The sequence below is a fragment of the Sarcophilus harrisii genome, chromosome 1 (genome assembly GCF_902635505.1).
Source record: "Sarcophilus harrisii chromosome 1, mSarHar1.11, whole genome shotgun sequence".
NCBI classification, from domain to species: Eukaryota; Metazoa; Chordata; class Mammalia; order Dasyuromorphia; family Dasyuridae; genus Sarcophilus; species Sarcophilus harrisii.
Genome location: NC_045426.1, coordinates 83418043 through 83436350, shown reverse-complemented (window position 1 = coordinate 83436350; position 18308 = coordinate 83418043). Strand labels below are relative to the sequence as shown.

At 51.4% G+C, this 18308-nt stretch overlaps 1 protein-coding gene across 1 annotated transcript in view; it reads left to right on the top strand.

The window, feature by feature from the left end:
- The window catches only part of GNAI2 (G protein subunit alpha i2), an 81716-nt gene that overhangs the window by 61540 nt on the left and 1868 nt on the right, over positions 1–18308 (top strand). The window contains exons 5-8 of the mRNA XM_031958936.1: positions 11938–12066; positions 13587–13716; positions 14528–14681; positions 17607–17826. Coding sequence (XP_031814796.1) covers positions 11938–12066; positions 13587–13716; positions 14528–14681; positions 17607–17797 — 604 coding nt within the window. The 3' untranslated portion in view covers positions 17798–17826. The remainder of the gene's footprint in view (positions 1–11937; positions 12067–13586; positions 13717–14527; positions 14682–17606; positions 17827–18308) is intronic.

Sequence of the window (18308 nt, the reverse complement as noted above, 5' to 3'; positions counted from 1 at the left end):
TCATGGACTGATGACAATGCACTATCCCATCTGGTCATCACTGGGTGATCTTGTGGAGGAATTTCAGATGGAGATTGACCTCAGTGACCAGAGTTCCCTACTGACCTGGAACATCTGTGATTCTAACCCCCGTGTAGTACAAATAGGGAAACTGAGGCCCAAAGAAACGAAAGGCCTTCCCAAGTGCCTTCCCCACCACCACACTCTGAGGGCAGGTTCTTCAGGTCCTCCCGTCCTTATTTACAGAGGATGAAATGTCCACCAAAACAAGAAAAGTGACTTGCTCTTGCCAACAGATAAATGGAAAGCTAGGCCTTTCTTTCTCAGGTTTATGTTCAGCAGACCTTGGCAAGGCTGCCTTGATGCCCTGAAAAAGCCCTTGTCAAAAAACAGATGGGGTTCTGTGCTGCAGAACTGACCCAAACCGCCGAGATCCTCTGGGCCAGGGCTTCTTACATGTTTTCCACCTACGAGCTCCTTTTGCCTGAGAAATTTTTACATGATCTCTGGCATATAGTTATACAAAATAGGTGTACAAATCAAACATTTACAGATAATCAATCGTAATTTTGTGACCCCTCATTCTATTACATGTCCCCATGAGGGGCCACGACCCATGGTTTAAGAAGCTGGGCTCTAGGCCAGAGGCGCCTCAGCCTTTGGTTTCTTGGACCCCTCCTAGAAGGCTTTTAGTACATAAAGTAAAGTGCTCAGCATCGGAGGGAAATCAGTTCTCCTGAAATGCCGTTCTCCCCATTTTTCATGAATCCCTGCGGGTTAAGAAAGCCTGTTCCATCTGGTCTGGCTCCTCACCCAACAGAGTAGGAGGCCGAAGGGCCGGGCACCCGGAAATCGCCCGCACGCCTGCGTCCAGCCTCCACGTTCCTGACCGCTGTTCTTCCTCTGTGCCATCAGGCTCAGCTTTTGGCCTTGCTATCAGTCCAGGAATTATCTGAGCAGCGTAAACCCTTCCATAGATATTTGCATTTTAATTGGAAATTCTTGAAGACTGAGGGCCCCATAGGAAGGGAGATAGGTTCTGGAATGACAGGGGATTGTGGGAGGAAGTCTCCCCTGCCCCCTCCTAGGGTGGAAGAACGCCCTTGCGGGGGAGGGGGGGGGGCCTTTCCTGGAGCCGGACCGGGACAGCCCTGGGGTCGTGACCCTGCTCACTAATCTTTTTTGGACCATGTATTTCCGGTTGTCACGTGCTCTTGTGGCCCTCTGATTGGGAAACACTTCTTCCAGGGTTTGGGGTCTCGTGGGCTGCTGGGATTGTTTGGATTTCAGGGCTGAGCCGAGTAACTGAAACCCCCACAGCGCTTGCCTTTCCCAGACCTCCTGGAAGCCGGGCCAGGGACTCGTGTACACACCCTTCAGTCCCACCCTCCCCGCTGCCCGGAGACCCCTTCCTCGAGCCGAGTGTTCGGCTTGGCAGAACCTGTTGTTCAGAGAGGATGTGTTGACTGCGCGCCGTGGGCCCAGTCTCAGTGAGGGGCCGCTGTCCTCAGGGAGCTTACATTCTGGCATTAACAAGGATCCCATGTTCCCGGTGCTTGAATATTGGCCAGAGCCCTTCCTCCCAGGCGCAGGCAGTGCCCGCAGATTGTCCCAACCGCCAGGGGACGTGGTGACTTAGTCCCAGTCTAACTTGGTCAAGGTCACGTAGCCAGGAAGGGTCAGACTGGGGTCTGAACCCAGCTCCCCTGACTGCCACACCAAGCTGCTCTCCCCGAACCAGCTCTGCAGGGGAAATCCCGGGGTCCAGAATGAAGAAGGGACTCACCCCCCTGAGTCAGGGATCGGAGTCCCAGCTCCCGATTCCCGGCCAGATCTCTTCCTGGAACCTTGCTGCCCTCCGCTTCTCAGAACCAGGGGCTCACTGTTGCATGCTCCCAGGGTTCAGCCTGAGGATGCTTAGCTTCCCGTTCTGGAGGAGAGCCCCGCTGGGCCCCCAGCCAAGCCCTCCCCCAGCCCTCACCGCTGGAGCTTCTGGAGTTAAACAATCTTACTCCCAAGGAGCCGAGATTACTTTGCAAAGATACATTGTAATCAGCAAGCAACCACTACCTGCCCTGATGGGAGAAGAAGGATTGGGGTCTCTGTGCGAGCCCTCGGGAGGGGCCCAAAGGAGGTGGACATTGAGAGCCCGGGGAATGTCGGCCTGTCTTCCAGGCCTGTACCTTCCCTCCCAGCTCCTGCCTGGTCTCAGGCCAGTTTCTTGCACCCATGCCTGTCTTTGGGAGCCGAGGAAGCGAGCCCCAGCCAGTGGTTTGGAAATGCTGGAAGATTTCTGGGCAAGACGGGAATCATCCCCTGGTCACTTCCAGGAAGAACCCAGAACCTGGAGACCCTGGAATGCCAGTTTGACGTATTTGGGCTTACCTCGTGCCTTGCCTGGGGCTTTTAGTCCTAGCTGTCACTTGGGAAAGCTTTGCTGCCTTGGAGTGAGGTTCCTTCTAGGCAGTGGGGAGCCAGAGCCCTTAAGTACCCAAGTTGAAATGGTGCTTGGAGATCGGCTCCTCCACTTAGGGTACCTGCCCCAACAAAGGGGCGAGGATTTGGGCAGGTCCACCCTGCAGCTAGGGACGAGATCAGGCCCAGAATGCTGCAGGATGCTGAGCCGAAGAATATCCAGGCTGGAGTGGAAAGGGTCATCTCGGGAGCACCTGGGGAACCACCAGTAACCTTGACCATGTGCCGGGCCTCCAGCTGACTTTAGGGTCATGCATTCAGAGGGGAAGGGTCTTAGAACCAATCTAGCTCCCTCCTTTTACAGATGAGGCCCAAAGAGGCCTCCGACTCCAGCTCTGTCCACTGCACTGTTCTGCCTCAGACCAAGCTCTTGAGAATTCTCTTGTGTATTTTCCCTTTACAAAATCCTGAATAATTGATTTGTTTCTCTGTAGGTAGAGAAGCCCTTCCTTCCCCTGAGTCACCTCCCTAAAGTAAGGCGGAGGAGGGAGTCATTGCTTCCATTCCCTCTCCCATGTGGGGGCATTTGCCCGTCTTTTTTTTTTAATTTTTAATAGTACTTTATTTTTCCAAATGCATGCAAAGACAACCTTCAGCATTCACCTTTGCAAAACTTTGTGTTCCAAAATTTTCTCCCTCTCTCTTCTCCTTCCCCTTAACCTAGATAGTAAGCAATCCAGTATAGGTTAAACATATGCAATTCTTCAAACCATGTTTATCATTCTGAGCAAGAAAAAAATCAGATCAAAAAAGAAAAAAGCATGAGAAAGGAAAAAAAAAAAAAAAACAAGCCAACAACCCACAAAAAACAAACCAAAAAGGTGAAAATATTATCCTTTGATTCATATTCAGTCTCCGTCTCTCTGGATGTGAATGGCTCTATCACAAGTCTGTTGGAATTGCCTTGAATCACGTCACTGTTGAAAAGAGCCAAATCCATCACAGTTGAATGTCACATAATCTTTAGTTACTGTACAATATTCTCTTGGTTCTGCTTGCTTCACTCAGCATCAGTTCATGTAATTCTCTCTAGGCTTTTCTGAAATCAGCCTGCTCTTCATTTCTTATAGAACAATAATATTCCACTACATTCATATGTCAACTTATTCAGCCATTCCCTGAATGATGGACATCCACTCAGTTTCCTGTTCCTTGCACTACAAAAAGGGCTGCCACAAACATTTTTGCATGTGTGTCCCCTGCTGGTTTTCAGGAAAGCTCCCCTCCTCTGGAGATGGGTCTGAGAGAGAATATCAAGTGGCTGTGTTTTTCAGCCTCTATCATGGACCCCTTGAGCGGGCTGGGGAAACCTAAGAACTCCTCAAAATCCATTTTAAATGCTGAAAATAGAACAAAGGAAAGAAATCATATAGCAATGCAGCTAGCAAGATACTTTTTTTTTTTTTTTTTTTTTTAAGCTCATGGGCCCCAGTTTAAGAAACTTTGTTCTAAGAAGCTTCCCCAGTCTTCTTTCCAGAGGAAGCAGGAGGGAAGCCGGCTCCTCTCTCTTTCCCCAAGCTCCATTGATCCAGTGAAAATTTCACCTGCTGGGCGACCTCCCCAAGAAGACCCTTCAAACACCAGGAGCCAACCCCTTCCCAAAACCTTTTTTACAAGGAGCCCAAATATGGGCTAGCTATATGTGAAACAGGTCACCCCCACGCTGTGTGGTCCTGAACCTTTTCAGCTTGCCTGCATTTCCACTGTGAGAGATCATGAAGTTGAGCCCTGCCTGCTGCTCTTTTCCTGACAGAAAGGCCCTGGAAAAGGAGAGAAAAGGAGGCACTTTCCTAATAGAGGAACCTGGAACTCCAGGACTGGGACTCGAGCCTAGCCAATTCTCCTGAGGCTATAGCTACTGCTCTTTCCAGTTAAGGCATGAACTCTCCATAGGGCAGGTGCCTCAGTTTCCTCTTCCATCCAGTTTGTCTGGGGTATCCAAAGGGGCGTTTTAGGCCCTGTCCTGCTCTCTGCTGGAAGGAGACGCTCCTCTATGAGAAGTTACCCTGGTTCCAGTTAGGGTTCCAGGTAGCCAGTCCAATCCCATAGACATCCCCATGATGGAGTCTCGAAGGGGTGTCTTCCCATCTCTGATTGTAAATGACCTGGCCTTTCTCCATTCAGTGGCAGTATTTGCAAATCTCTGTTTACCCTACTCCTAGTCCAGTGCTTCTGTGGCCTTCAGAGCCAAGAAGTGTTGGAAGATAGTGGAAGCTTGTCCACAGATCGCCTGGGCACTGGGAGGAGGTTAGTCCTTCAGCCTAGATAGAAAGGGCCTTGAAGAGCAGAGGAACTGCTCAGAGATTAAGGACCAATGGCTCTGTTTCTCATCACCTTGGTGTCATGAATGCAAGGCTGATTTGGGCAGGGGCTGGCAGTGCTCTTAGGCCAAAAGGCCTCTTCCAACCCAAGTAGGATTTGAGATCTTTCATGTGAAAAATGCAGCCTTTTCTTCTTGTCTCAGCTGAGGGCCCTCCTTCCCTCAAATCCCTCTTCTCCCTCTTTTCCCTCATTCCAAACTAGAAATCTAGTCCTGGAGTCATTCTACCTGGCCAGGACAGAGGTTCTAGCATTTGTCTAGTCCAGGATGTCTTAACCATTTTTGTGTCAAACGCCCCTTGAGCAGTCTATTGCCTATGAACCCTTCTCAGAATCATGTTTTTACAAATGCATAGAATTAGATTTTATTAGACTGAAATGTAGCTATCAGAATATTAAATGATCTAGTCTAGTCCCCTCATTTTACAGCATGAAGCCCAGAGAAATGACATATCTTGTTTCCGGGTCATTCCCAGGTACCACTGCCAGTAGGCCAGATTTGGACCCTATGACTTTAAGTTTTCTGGCCTGGGGAGGGCCCTAATCCTTCAGCCAGGCGCACCCCTGCCTCTGTCTGCAGCCTTGGAGCACCCTCCCTAGAGGAAGGACCTGCAGAGCATTCACTCAAACCTTCCTCACCTTCCTTTTCTTTTTTCTTTTCTTTCCTTTCCTTCCTTCTTTCCCTCTTTCCTTCCATCATTCTCTCCTTCCTTCCCTCTTTCCTTCCTTTGCAGATGGGGTTAAATGACTTGCCCAGGGTCACACAGCTAATAGGTATTGTCTGAGACCGGATTTGAGCAGAGTTCTCCTGACTTCAGAGCCAGTGTTCTACCCACTGCACCATGTAGCTGCCCCACTTCCCTTTTCTAGGAGAAGCAGCTGAGGTTCTGGGGGGACTGAGCCTCGCAGGTGGTCTCCCACCTCGTCTTCTCAGTGGTCTGTACCAGGCTGGAATGTGGGAGTAGGCGGCAGATGGGCACCTCAGGGTGAACAGAAGAGTTAAATGCCGTCTGACTGGGTGGAAGCAGGGAGTTTGGGAAGGGTGTGGTTCCCAGGCTGCACTGGGTGGGAATGCGGAGATTCCCCAGATGGAGAGCAGAGATAAGAGTAGAAGCACTTGGGGTCAGTGGTGGAATTTGGACCATCTCCACTGGTGGTGGCCGGTGGCCCCGACCCCTTCGGTCCCCAGCCACTGCCCACTTTGGCGTCTTGCTGAGTTGGAGAGTCTGGGGTCTTCCAGCCCTGGGCCACCTCCACCGAGAGCTCAGTCTCTGTGGAAGGAGGGGGAAAGTTTTTCCCAGGGCTCTTCGCCTCTCCGGAGCCTCTGCTGCCCTTAGGCTTTGTCTCTGGCACAAAGCATGCTCGCCTCACTAGGCCACCTGTCTCGGAGCAGGCCCTTCAGAGGTCAGTGCTCCTAGATTGGCGGCTGTGGGGACTGTTTACAGTCAATAGGGGCTGGGAAGAGAGGCTCGTGTGCAGCAGGGAACACGTAAGCCAAGGTTCTAGATTTCAGGCTTGGTTCTCCTGCTTGTGACCTGGATGACTTTGAACAAGCCACTTTATTGTGATTGGGTTTTTAATAACAATAATGATAGCTGGCCCTTATGTTGTATTTTGAGGTTCGCAAAGCGCTTTATGAATATCTCATCTGATCGTCATGACAACCCTGTGAGGGAGGGAGGTGAATGAAACACAGAGAGATTAAATTACTTGTCCAGGGACAGCTAGGTGGCAGTGGATAGAGCACCAGCCCTGAAGTCAGGAAGACTTCAAATCCAGCCTCAGACACATAATGCTTCCTGGCTGTGTGACCCTGGGCAAGTCACTTAAACCCGATTGCCTCAGGGGGAAAAAATGATATTTGCCCAGGATCACCTAACAAGTTAGTGACTGAGGTAGGATCTAAATTCCAGTCTTCCTGCTGCCTCTAAAAGGGGCTTTTACCATCTAAAATGAGGAGCTCTAATTAGATGCTCTCTATGGTTCCTTCCAAATTTAAAGCCTCGATTCTCTGATTTGCAGAGGTATTGTTTTGGGGGAACCTCCTTAGAGGAAGAGGCCAGATAATGATGTCTTACCGTGTGAAATGGAAAGTAGCCCTCTCACCTTCTCTCCTCAATGTGAGGGTATAGCCATTAGCCACCAGGAGGCACAAAAAAGAACATATTCCAAGCCCAAGGGAAAACTGAGAGCCCCAGTTTGCCCCTCCATCCTATCCGATAGCTAAATTCTGTTTTCAGGCCTCTGTTGTAATGCCATGGAATGCTGGGCAGTCAGTATGCATGAAATGGAGGCAGTGACAACTCAGCTCCAAAAAGATTGCTGTCCCTGAAGGCTGTTGATCACAGGACTTTTTAAAGATGGTAGCACCTCTGTTCCTACTTACCCGAGGACCTACTGAGCTAGCTGAGAGACGAGGGGGGATGCTTTGGGGTACAAGGCTCATGAAAAGCTGGGTTGAGGTCAGCCGATGTGAGTTTTGAATTCTGCCCCTGCTGCTTCCTTCCCTGAGTCACTTAATCTGTGTAGGTTTCAGTGTCCTGACTCATCTGGGTGACCCTTAAGGGCTCTGCTTATCCATAAACAAGGGTGGGTAACATTGGGACCACTTACTTCGTGGGGCTTGTGCAGAATGTTTTATAAATGCCAAAGTTTTAGATAATCCCGAGCTAAGTTTGACAGCTCCATCCTCCGGCCCTTCCTTTTTTCTCATTCTGGCGTTAAAAAGGAGCTTGAGGCCCAGTTTTTTCTTGTTCCCTTTTCCCATCTGTCCTTCATGCTGGCATCAGCCCCATGGGCCCTCCTCCTTGGCTCCATATCCTGTCCTGGTTGCAACAGAAGCTCCAGAGTTCTGGACAGCCCTTTCCTCTTCCTCCAGATCTGGCCTCTAGCATGGCCGGGTCCATCCCTGGCCTTGTCATTCGTGGCAGAGAGGGTGACAGCCAAGCTTCAGGTTTCTGAACACACCCCTGTCCCTTATCCCTTTCTCCCTTGCCCACCCCTAAGACAGCTCTCAGCCAAGGCTGTAGCATCCTTTGTCTCAAGTCATTCCGTCTCTTCCCCGAGTTGGGGAGGAAGCTGAGCTGAAGAGCCATTGCTGAAGGTGGGGTTTTAGAGCTCATGGAAGTGGGGCTCAGGGAATGGAAGGGACCTGAGAGAGGAGAAGGAACAGAACAAAGGAAGCAAGGGAAGAGGGTGGGAGTTGGAAGGAGGGTACAGGAGAGGAGAAACCTGCTCACACCCACCCTTCCTCTCTTTCTTTGTGGCTCAAAGCACCCAGAGGGAGGCCGCTGAACTCCCTCCTACAGGCCAGCGGCTATATATCCTGAAGCTTATGCACATCACCACCGAGTCAGGCCAGACTTAGCTTTGTCATTAAATCCACAAGTCATAATTTGGGGCCCCAGGACGGTGTGGGTGGGCCCAGCACAAATAGTCCTAAGGCGGGGGTTCTGTCATGCTCTAGCCCCTCCTTCCCTTGGCAACGGAAGCCTTGAGCTGTGCTGGCCAAGGCCCATCCCACAGGGGCTGGAGACACATTCGGCCCTTCTGCATTACTCCAGATATCTAGAGGTCATGAAGTCCATCTCCCAGATTCTGAACAGCTGTGCCAGCTTAGGCCCGAAGACCAGAGGAAAGTGATAGGGAGTTAGACTAGGAAGGGAATATAGTGTGCTTTCTAGAGCCCCCAAATTGGGGTGCCAAAATAGAGCATCCGGACTAGCTCTCTGGAGGATCTTGGGACCAGCCGAGGCCTTGGTCTTTAAGCCAGGTGGCCTGGATCCAGTCCATCCCCCTCAGAGAAGCTCAGTCACTGTCCCAGTCTCACAGCTATTAAGGTAACACAAGGGGACTTAAATCCAGACCCTAACTCCAAACCCTGTTATTCTTTCCACCAAAGGGTGACTGAATCTCCTTCCACTGACTGTACTCAGCCTTCTGTGCCCCTGCACAGGTCAGGGAGGGACTTCCTCTTCCTTGCAGGAAGTCTTTGTGAAGACCGGATGTAATTCCATCTTTACCATTGTAATTGCTTACATTTTTGGAATTTTTTCTCCCAACTTGGTTGATCATCCCTATTTTTCAAATGAGGAGACTAAGGTCTAGAGAAGGGAACTAGAGAGGGTTACATAGCTAATAAATAGAAGAGCCAGGATTTGAAACTGTTACTTTTCCAAGTTGTATTCTTTTATTCATGCTTTGATGCCTCTTTTTTTTTTTTTCTTTTTTTTTGAGACTAGGAGTGGATCTTGTACTAACTTATGTTTCATATTTTTAGGTAGTTGATTGCCTGCATAACCAAGGGCTCCCCGCCCCCCTCACACACCCTTCCTCCCCTTCCCCACTGAGATTGAGACAGTTTCCCTGGCATTTCCACTAAGGATTCAGTGCCACTCGTCAGAGATGAGAGCTAAGCCCCAGAACTGGCCCAGCAGCAATAGGGACACAAAGTTAGTGACTTCTGCCACTCACAGGACTCACAAAAGCCTGTGCCTGTAGATCTGAGGAAAGCTGCTGCTTTCTGTGTGCATATCACAGTGCTGCTCAGCATATGAGTAATCCTTAACTCCTGCCTCCACCTAGGTCCTTCAGACTCCCTATTTCCAAAAGGGGCAAAAAAGGGGACCTCTGGGGTATTGAGTTGTCAGGGGAGCTTCCCAGAAGGACAGGTAGGCTAGGATACTCAGGTACACAGAAGGCCTGGGTTGGAGTCCGAGTGCTATCACTGTTAATTCTAGGCAAGTCATTTTCTCTCTAAGCCTCAATTGCCTCATCTATCAAACAGGGAGAGTTTGTAAACTTCAGAGTATAGGAAATGAGATTCTCTGTCAATAACAATAAGTATGTACATATACAGACTGAAGAGTATGAGGGCGTAGATGTAAACCATTCATGTTCCGTCCTTAAAGGACAACAACCCAGGAGTTACGCCCAAAAAAATTTATTTGAATCACATGACCTGGGTAAGGTCAGGAACATTTGGTAGAGTAACATACCCCATGATACCACAGCCTGGATCAGGACTGCCTTTCCGGTTGCTGTGTGGTGGGCAGCCCAGCTTCCTAGGCCTCTCGACAGAGTTGCTAACGTTTCTAACCCAGAGGGCTCTTGGAATTCTTGGGATTCGGAGGTAGAAAGGAGACTTTGATGTGATCTGATCCAATCCACCTGTTTTACAGATTGGGAAACTGAGGCTAAGGGAGAGAAAAGATAACAGTGAGTGCTGCAGATGCCCAGGTTGTGCAAAGCATTTTGCCCTGCATTGCTGTCTCACTGCCCTTTTATCCCTTTTCCCGCCCCAAACTAGGCATCTGCACACAGTAGGGACTCAGCAAAGGCTGATTGCCAGCCTAGTTGGAACGTCAAGGGCTCCAGCCGGGCTTTCTTCCTGAACAGCCTCCACCCAGCAGCTGTTGCCCGTAAGGTGTTTTGCCACTAATGAGAGAGGAGCTCTGTTAATTATCGGGTAAAAGGGAGCTGAGGCCCAGGGGAACAGGTGTCGGCACCACCTCCTCCCCGTGAGGCCCCCAGCTCCACGGCTGTGATGGGGCTGTCAGTTTTCTGGGAAGACCAGCATGCATCAGCCCACCCTGCTGTTGGGGGAAGGTGGGGCTGGGGTGGGGAGAGAGTCTATGTCTGGGAAGCTCTGAGTTGCTAATTGCCAGATTACAGCCTGGAGAATTCCCTGATTAGCCCAGCTAATGGCTCAGAGGCAGCCTGTTTGTTCTAACCCAATTATATGCCAGAGATTACATGGCAGAGACCTAGCTGGAGCCTGGCTTCCCTCAGAGCAGAAGGACTACCTGGCTCCCGTCCTCCTCTTTGGCCCATGTGTGCCATCCTTGGCTGAGTCCTCACTACTGGCCCTCTCCCAGAGACTAGCAAAGCGGAACCAATTCGACAAGATAGTAGAAAAAAGTCTGCTCTTAAAGTCAGAAGAGCAGGGCTTGAGCCTCAATTCTTACATTTCCTAAGCTGTGACAAATCACCATCCACCTCTGAACCAGAACTTCCCACTGCGTAAAATGTTAATAATTGTACTCAACTTACCTCCTTCTCCAGGCTACAGCGAGAAAAAAGTACTGTCAACTCTAAAGCATTATAGAATGCAAGCTATTGTTCAAGGTAGAAGGCTGGAGTCTGGAGGCTGAATTCAAGTTCTGTCTCTGACACAGACTAGCTGTGTGACCTGGCACAAGTCACTGAAGGCCATCACTGCCCCAAGCAGCTCTAGGACTGTCAGTCACAGATGAGCTGCTCATCTGCATCTCCTGAAGGATTTTCAGTATAACAATCATAGATCTAGCTTTAAAAAAAATAATTCTTTCACAAACATTTCCCCAGCACTCGGACAGGTTAAGTCAACTCCTTTGGATCTCATTTTACTGAGTTTAAAATGGTGAGTATAGGAGAGCTAGTGTAATAGTCCCTACTCCATTGTCTTCTCAAGATATGGGCAGGATCCAGATGCAAATGAACTTTGAAAACTATGCTCAGTCTTTTCTTTCTTTTTTTTATTAAAGCTTTTTATTGATAGAACATATGCATATATAGTTTTTCAACATTGACCCTTACAAAACCTTCTGTTCCAAAGTTTCTCCTCCTTCCTCCCACCCCCTCCCCAGATGGCGGGTAGTCCCATACATGTTAAATATATTAAAATATATGTTAAATCCAATATGTGTATACAATTATCTTGCTGCACAAGAAAAATCAGATCTAGAAGGGAAAAAAAAACTGTGAAAGAAAACATGCAAGCAAATAATAGAGAGTGAGAATTCTGTGTTGTGGTCCACACTTAGTTCCCACAGTCCTTTCTCTGGGTGTATATAGTTCTCTTCATCACTGAGCAAGTGGAACTGGTTTGAATCATCTCATTGTTGAAGAGCATGCTCAGTCTTTTCAAGTGAAGAGGGATGGTAATTGTTAGAAGCAAAAATCAGAGGTGAGGTTAGTGACCTACAATTGAGCATCTTTGGTAAAGGGAAAGAGGAGTTCTAGATTTGAATGAATATGTTTATAAGGTCTGGGAGTGTCAGGGGCAAATAGGTAGATTGAAGGCCAGGTATCTCTTCTGGGAAAGTTTCAATACTTCAGCACCCCAAATGCTTTATAACCCCATCTCTCTTTCCACCTTCCCAGCTATCTAAATGACCTGGAAAGGATATCTCGGTCCGATTACATCCCCACCCAGCAGGATGTGCTGAGAACCCGAGTAAAGACCACTGGCATTGTGGAGACTCATTTCACCTTCAAGGATCTGCACTTCAAGTAAGTGGGTAAAACTAAGGAAGGATAAAGTGAAAAAGAAAGCTCTCAACTAGTATCTCTGAAGGAGAATGGTATAAAAATGTTAACTAAAATCTTAGCAAAAAGACTATTGCTGTAGTAGCACTGTTGTCTCAGTCTGAGTGCCCAGAAGGGCTAGAAGCAGGGATCACATAAGTACAGAGGGAGCGCACCAGAGACATGGGAGGCCATCAAGTCCAGCCTCCTCATTGAACAGTTGGAAAAAGTGAAGCGTGGAAGGATTAAGTGATTGCCTTGGTCACACAGGTGGTCAGTGGCTGAGCCAGGGTATGAATCTAGGCTCTTAGACTCCTGGTCCTGCCTGGCCTGTGGCCCTCCAGGCTTCAAACCCTCACCACTTTTTGTGATCCCTGTCCCCCTTTGTCAGGGAAGGTGAAAGAGAGAGTGGAGTGTCCCCAGTTAAGAACATTCGGTATTTATTAAGCACCTATTACATTCACAACACAGGATTAGGGGCTGAGAAAAAACAAATCTCCACAATGAGGGAAACCACATGGGAAAGTAGATGAGGGTTGTCCTCAGAGTTAGAACAATCTAGGTTCAAATCTCCTTTCTGTAGTGAATTGTCACCAGTACAAGTGCTATATGCTAATAAAATCACCGGTTCTAGACCCCAATAAAACATTGCACTTATCTGGTTCTTTGCAGAGCTTTATGTGTACATTAGCTCCTGGGTCCTCACAATAGTCCCATAAGGTTGGTATTATTGTCCCCATTTTACAGATGAAGAAATAGAGGCTGGGACAAGTACTTTGCCCAAAGTCACACACTTAGAGAGTGTCTGAAGCAAGATTCTGACTCCAAGGCCAGCTCTTTGTCCATATGAACTCTCGCTAAGACAGCCTCTGCCCTGGTGGTGCTTATAATCTGGGAGCATGATAAAGAGCAAGCTGGCTAAGAGCTCTCACTGTCTGAGGTCCCGGTCCTTGGGGACCAGAGGAATCTTCGCTCTTTAGAGGAAGTAGCCTAGGAAGCAGGCTTTCAGAAAGGGCAGGGGGGGATTCCACCATGGACAGACTAGGCAGGGAGGACAAGCTGCTCAGGGCCCGCAGGTATCGAGCGTGTTTCCTGGGACAGCAGACCATCTGGTTGGGCCAAAGATAGGGAAAGTATGAGGTGCAGCTACAGAGGGCCTTGCTTGTCAGGCGAGAGAGGATGTGGCAGACAGCAGGGAGCCTCGGAAAGGTTCTGAGCAAAGCATGGGAGGCGGTGAGCTAGGGAATCATTCTCTGTGGCGCACCCCTGGAGAAGTAGCAGAGAACCGGGGTTTAGCTTCAGAAGAGACTTGTCTTCCAGGCTGCCTGGGGTTGCCTGCGTGTCTGAGTATGTTGGGCAGAGGCCGGCTCACTGCTCTGAGGGCCCAGTTTGCTTGGTCTTGTCCCAGGGCAGGAGGGAATTGCCTTTCTTCCTGGGGCGGAGTTGGGGGCGGGCAGGGAGAGGGAGCAGGGCCACAGACTGACCCAATCCCCCGTGTTTGGCAGGATGTTTGATGTGGGCGGGCAGAGGTCCGAGCGGAAGAAGTGGATTCACTGTTTCGAGGGCGTGACGGCCATCATCTTCTGTGTGGCCCTGAGCGCCTATGACCTGGTCCTGGCCGAAGATGAGGAGATGGTGAGGGTTCACCCCTTTCCCCCCTGCCGGCCAGCGCTCCCCTCAGAGGCTCCGGCACGTGGGGTTGACATTCCCCCACACTGATGCTCAATGAGGGAGAGGGGAGGGGGAGGACCCTTGGCAGGAAGACCGGAGGCCCTGGGGACCGGGACAGGGTACAAAGCACTCCCTCCTTCTGCCTTAAGGAGCCCTTGCTCCCAGATGAAACTCCCACTGACAATCAGCAGAAAAGTCTAATTACAGAAGGAGTTGCAGGGAGATAAGTTGGGAAGTACGGTGGGAAAGCTGCCTGGAGGGACCTTGGGCTGGGAGAGAAGGAGGCCTTCAATCAGGCCTAGATTTTATCCCCGAAGGCCCTGCCTGCCCCCCACCCCCCACCCAGGAGGCTGAGTGCTTCTTTCTTGTAACAAAGGGGCCTCAGTCTCCCACTGACACCCACTGCCGCCTCCCTGCTCCTTCCTGAGCCCACTGGCTCCCAGAAAGGGCTCAGCTGGCAAACTAGCACACAAGGGGAGCAGCTGGGAGGGAGGTGGGCAGCAGCAGGACCCAACTGCGTTCCCTTTTCCCCAGCAGGTGGGTCTCAAGGACAGAAGGGACCTCCCTTTCCCCCCCCCCCCCAGCTATGCCTGAGGCAGTGCCCAGGGACCTCTCCCACCTCCGATCTGGCCCATGGGGTGGGACAGGGTGGCCACTAGCAGGGAACATGTCCCTCCCTCTCCAGAAAGAGCAGGTCCTGGGTGCCTCAGACCTCCGGGATCCCGTTTCTTCCTCCCCCTCGGCCAACCTTCTCTCTTCCCTCTGCCTCCCCTAGAATCGAATGCATGAGAGCATGAAGCTTTTTGATAGCATCTGCAACAACAAGTGGTTCACAGACACCTCCATCATCCTTTTCCTCAATAAGAAGGACCTGTTTGAAGAGAAGATCACTCACAGCCCCCTCACCATCTGCTTTCCTGAGTATTCAGGTATGAGGCCTGGGGAGAGAGGGAGGAGGAGGAGCACTGCCTTCTGCTTCCTCAGGTGCCAGGCTGGCGGGGCAGGTGGAGCTCTCCATCTGCTTCCCTGAGTGCCCGGAGGGAGTGGGGGACGGGCCCAGGCCAGGTTTCACAGGTCCCAACAGTGGCCGGCCCGGCTCCGCAGGGAGGTAACTGCCCTGCAGCCCCGGGCAGGAGAGGGGCAGCCTCGGGGACCCTCAGTCATCTTAACTCGGGACCTTTGTTTCCTCATTGGAAAAATGAAAGTCAGAGCAGTTGGCCTAGAGGCAGCCTGAGCGCCTTTGCTAATAGCCCTCTAGCCCCTTGTGCCCCTTGTGGGACAGGGTGGGTGAGGACAGGGGCTGGAGACATGGCTGGGGGGGCCTCTGACCCCTCCCCAGTGTTCTCCTGTCCGGGTTACAAGGAACCAGGCTCTGGATGGAGAGGGAGGATGGTGGGGAAGGGCGGTGGTCAGGGTTGAAGGCAGGTAAGTTCTGACAGAGGGACACAGTGACTGGGACAACTGAGATCTCCCTGGACCCCACTGGGCCCGAGAAGGCCAGGCAAGCACTGTCCAGTGGTCCAAGGGGGCCCTCTGCTGGATGAGAGGAGGATGGCAGCTAGCCCTAAGCTGAGTTCTCAGCCTCTGGCCATAGAAACTGTCCCCAAGGGGAAGGGGGGCTGGGGCTCAGGAAGCCCCTCTGATGGAGGGCCCATCGCCCTGATATCAGTTCAGGCTTCTGCCATGACCAGAAGAAAGGGAAGACCGAGGTGGAGCAGGCAGCGATGGGAAAACCCTGATTATATGCCAGCCAGCCCCCCCTCCCCCCAGCAGAACTTGGCTTAGGCCCACCTCATGTAAGAGGCCCCTGCCTGGGCCCTGTCCGGCCTTGGAGCTTCACCGGCATTTTTACTGTGTAGAAACGTTCTCTGCCCATTGGCTCCGAGAGGGCAAGAAGTGCGTTTCTTCCTCTCTGTGAGTCCCTGGGCAAAGGGCGTGGCTTATAGGGTGGCCACTGTAAATCCCTGACTGACGGACCATCTGGAAGCCTCCACAGCATCCAGCCCATTTTCCACACAGGTCAAATTAATCTCTAAACCACCAGTGTAGCTGTGTGGCTCCCGGTCCCAAGAATCCTCTGCAGCTCGCCACTGGGATGAGGCCCAGCTTTCCAGCCTGGCATTTAAAACCCCTTCCATCTGGCCCCTCTATCTCCTTCCGTACTTACTTTCTATTGCTCTCCTCCCAGCGCCGCACCTTCTAGGCAAACTGCTCTTCCACCTGCTCCCTGAACTCACTCTGAGCTCTCCAGACTCCAGGCCTTTTGTAGCCCATCCCTGTGCTTGGAACGGCCTCCCTCCCAGCTCTGCCTGTTAGAACCCCCAGCATCCCTCTCAGTCCGGCCCAGGCGCCGCTCTGTCACACTCACTTTTGCCCAATTTCTCCTTAATGTGCGTTCCCCCTTGCAATTAATTTGAGGCAGCTGGGTGGTCGAAGGCTAGACCCGGCAGGATCCTTATAAATGTTAACTGTTACCATCGTCATTGTATACATCTCATGTCCCCCTCACCCACAAACAGGAAGTTCCCTGACTGAAGGAGCCATTTTTACTTCCATCGTTTCTCCAGGGCCTTGCACACTAGTTATTAATGCTTGTTGACTTGAAAGGGGCAAGTAAGTTCTGCAGACAACACCCCCAGTCTACAGGAGGAGAAAGGGAGCCGAGAAGAGCCCCGAGTCCTTGCTAGCATTCGCATAGCTAAGTGTCGGAGGCTGGATCTGAACTAAGTTTCTGCCAGCTCCAAGTTTGGCTCTTGTTCCAGTAGGTGATAGTGCCAAGGATGTTCCCCTGGAGAATGCCGCCAAGCGGTCGGCAGACCGTGAATGTCTCTTCTTGGGACGTGGCCATTCAGCGGGTCAAAAACGGCCTCCATGGAACTTTATCTCTGAGTGGCCCACTTTGGTAAATCCTCCGCTGAAATCTAGCATCAGTCTAGAATGATGTGAGAAGAAGTAAAATTCATCTAATTTGACCAGAAATCCATCTTAGACTTGGGAATTTGATTTTTGAACCCTACATATAAAATTACATTTATCCCTACTTGTTAGAATCCTTTTATGACCGATCAGCACCTCTTTTTCTAGATGTCCATTTGCTAGTTGTTCCTAGAGTTTCGCATTCTCAGATTTCATCGGGATCCAACTGGCAGACATACAAATTTTATTTTTTCCTCTTTGGGGCAGCTGTCTTTGCACCGTGGAATTCTGCAGTATTTCCCGCGTTCTCTATGGTCTTTCCAAGTTCCTTGTCAGTGATTCAGTAATGGCATCTGCCTGTCTCCCCAGTGTCCAGAGGCAGAGATTTTCTGGATCTGGGGCCTCAGGCTCATCGGGAGTAATTAGAACTCTCTGATCAGCCACTTTTTCTCTCTTTGTCCAAAGATGATGCTCCCATATAGAGAAAGCAGTAATGATCTAGGTCCCACGGCATTCACTGCCGTCGTCCCCTCCAGCCTGAGCAGCGGCGCTCCTATTCCTTCTTTCCTTGAGCCTTCTCTTTCCCCCAGTACAAGAGAAAGTTATCTTTGCTATATTACACTATATATCATCATTTATCTACCCTTGCTTCACACACTCACAAGGTCTTTTAAGGCCTTCAGCTGGGCGGGGAGTTCCCTCTGTGCCCCATCAAACTTGTTAAACAGTTTTCCTTTTTCCTTTTTCCCCAGAATTGTTTTTCCGCTTATTCTCCCCCCACGGGTGAGCCCCCACCAGAGGTGCCCCTGAGGAATCTCTGACACTTGGTCCTGGTGGGCCGAGGCGAAGGCTTGGGGCGGGTCTGGGAAGGGCCGCGGTCAGTGACCGGGCACTGCAGCTGCCCCATGCCCAATGCCCAACGCCCCCTCTCTCCACAGGGGCGAACAAGTATGACGAGGCCGCCAGCTACATCCAGAGCAAGTTCGAGGACCTGAACAAGCGGAAGGACACCAAGGAGATCTACACGCACTTCACGTGTGCCACCGACACCAAGAACGTGCAGTTCGTGTTCGACGCCGTCACTGACGTCATCATCAAAAACAACCTGAAGGACTGCGGCCTCTTCTGAGCAGGCGGCCGAGGGCCTGCGGGCAGGAGGTGGGGAGCAGGGGGTGAGGGGCCGGGCGGGGAGTGGGGCACAGGCCTCAGGGGTATGGCTGGGCCAGGCTTCCTGGGGGAGACACGGAAACGGCCGGGCTGGGCTTTCTGGGGGCACAGGGATGGCCGGGCTGGGCTTTCTGGGGGAGACACGGAGATGGCCGGGCTGGGCTTCCTGGGGGAGACACGGGGACGGCCGGGCTGGGCTTCCTGGGGGAGACACAGGGACGGCCAGGCTGGGCTTTCTGGGGAAGACACAGAGACGGCCGGGCTGGGCTTCCTGGGGGTACAGGGACGGCCGGGCTGGGCTTTCTTGGGGTACAGGGACGGCCAGGCTGGGCTTTCTGGGGGAGACACAGAGACAGCCGGGCTGGGCTTCCTGGGGGAGACACGGAGACGGCTGGGCTGGGCTTTCTGGGGGTACAGGGACAGCTGGGCTGGGCTTTCTGGGGGAGACACGGAGACGGCCGGGCTGCACTTCC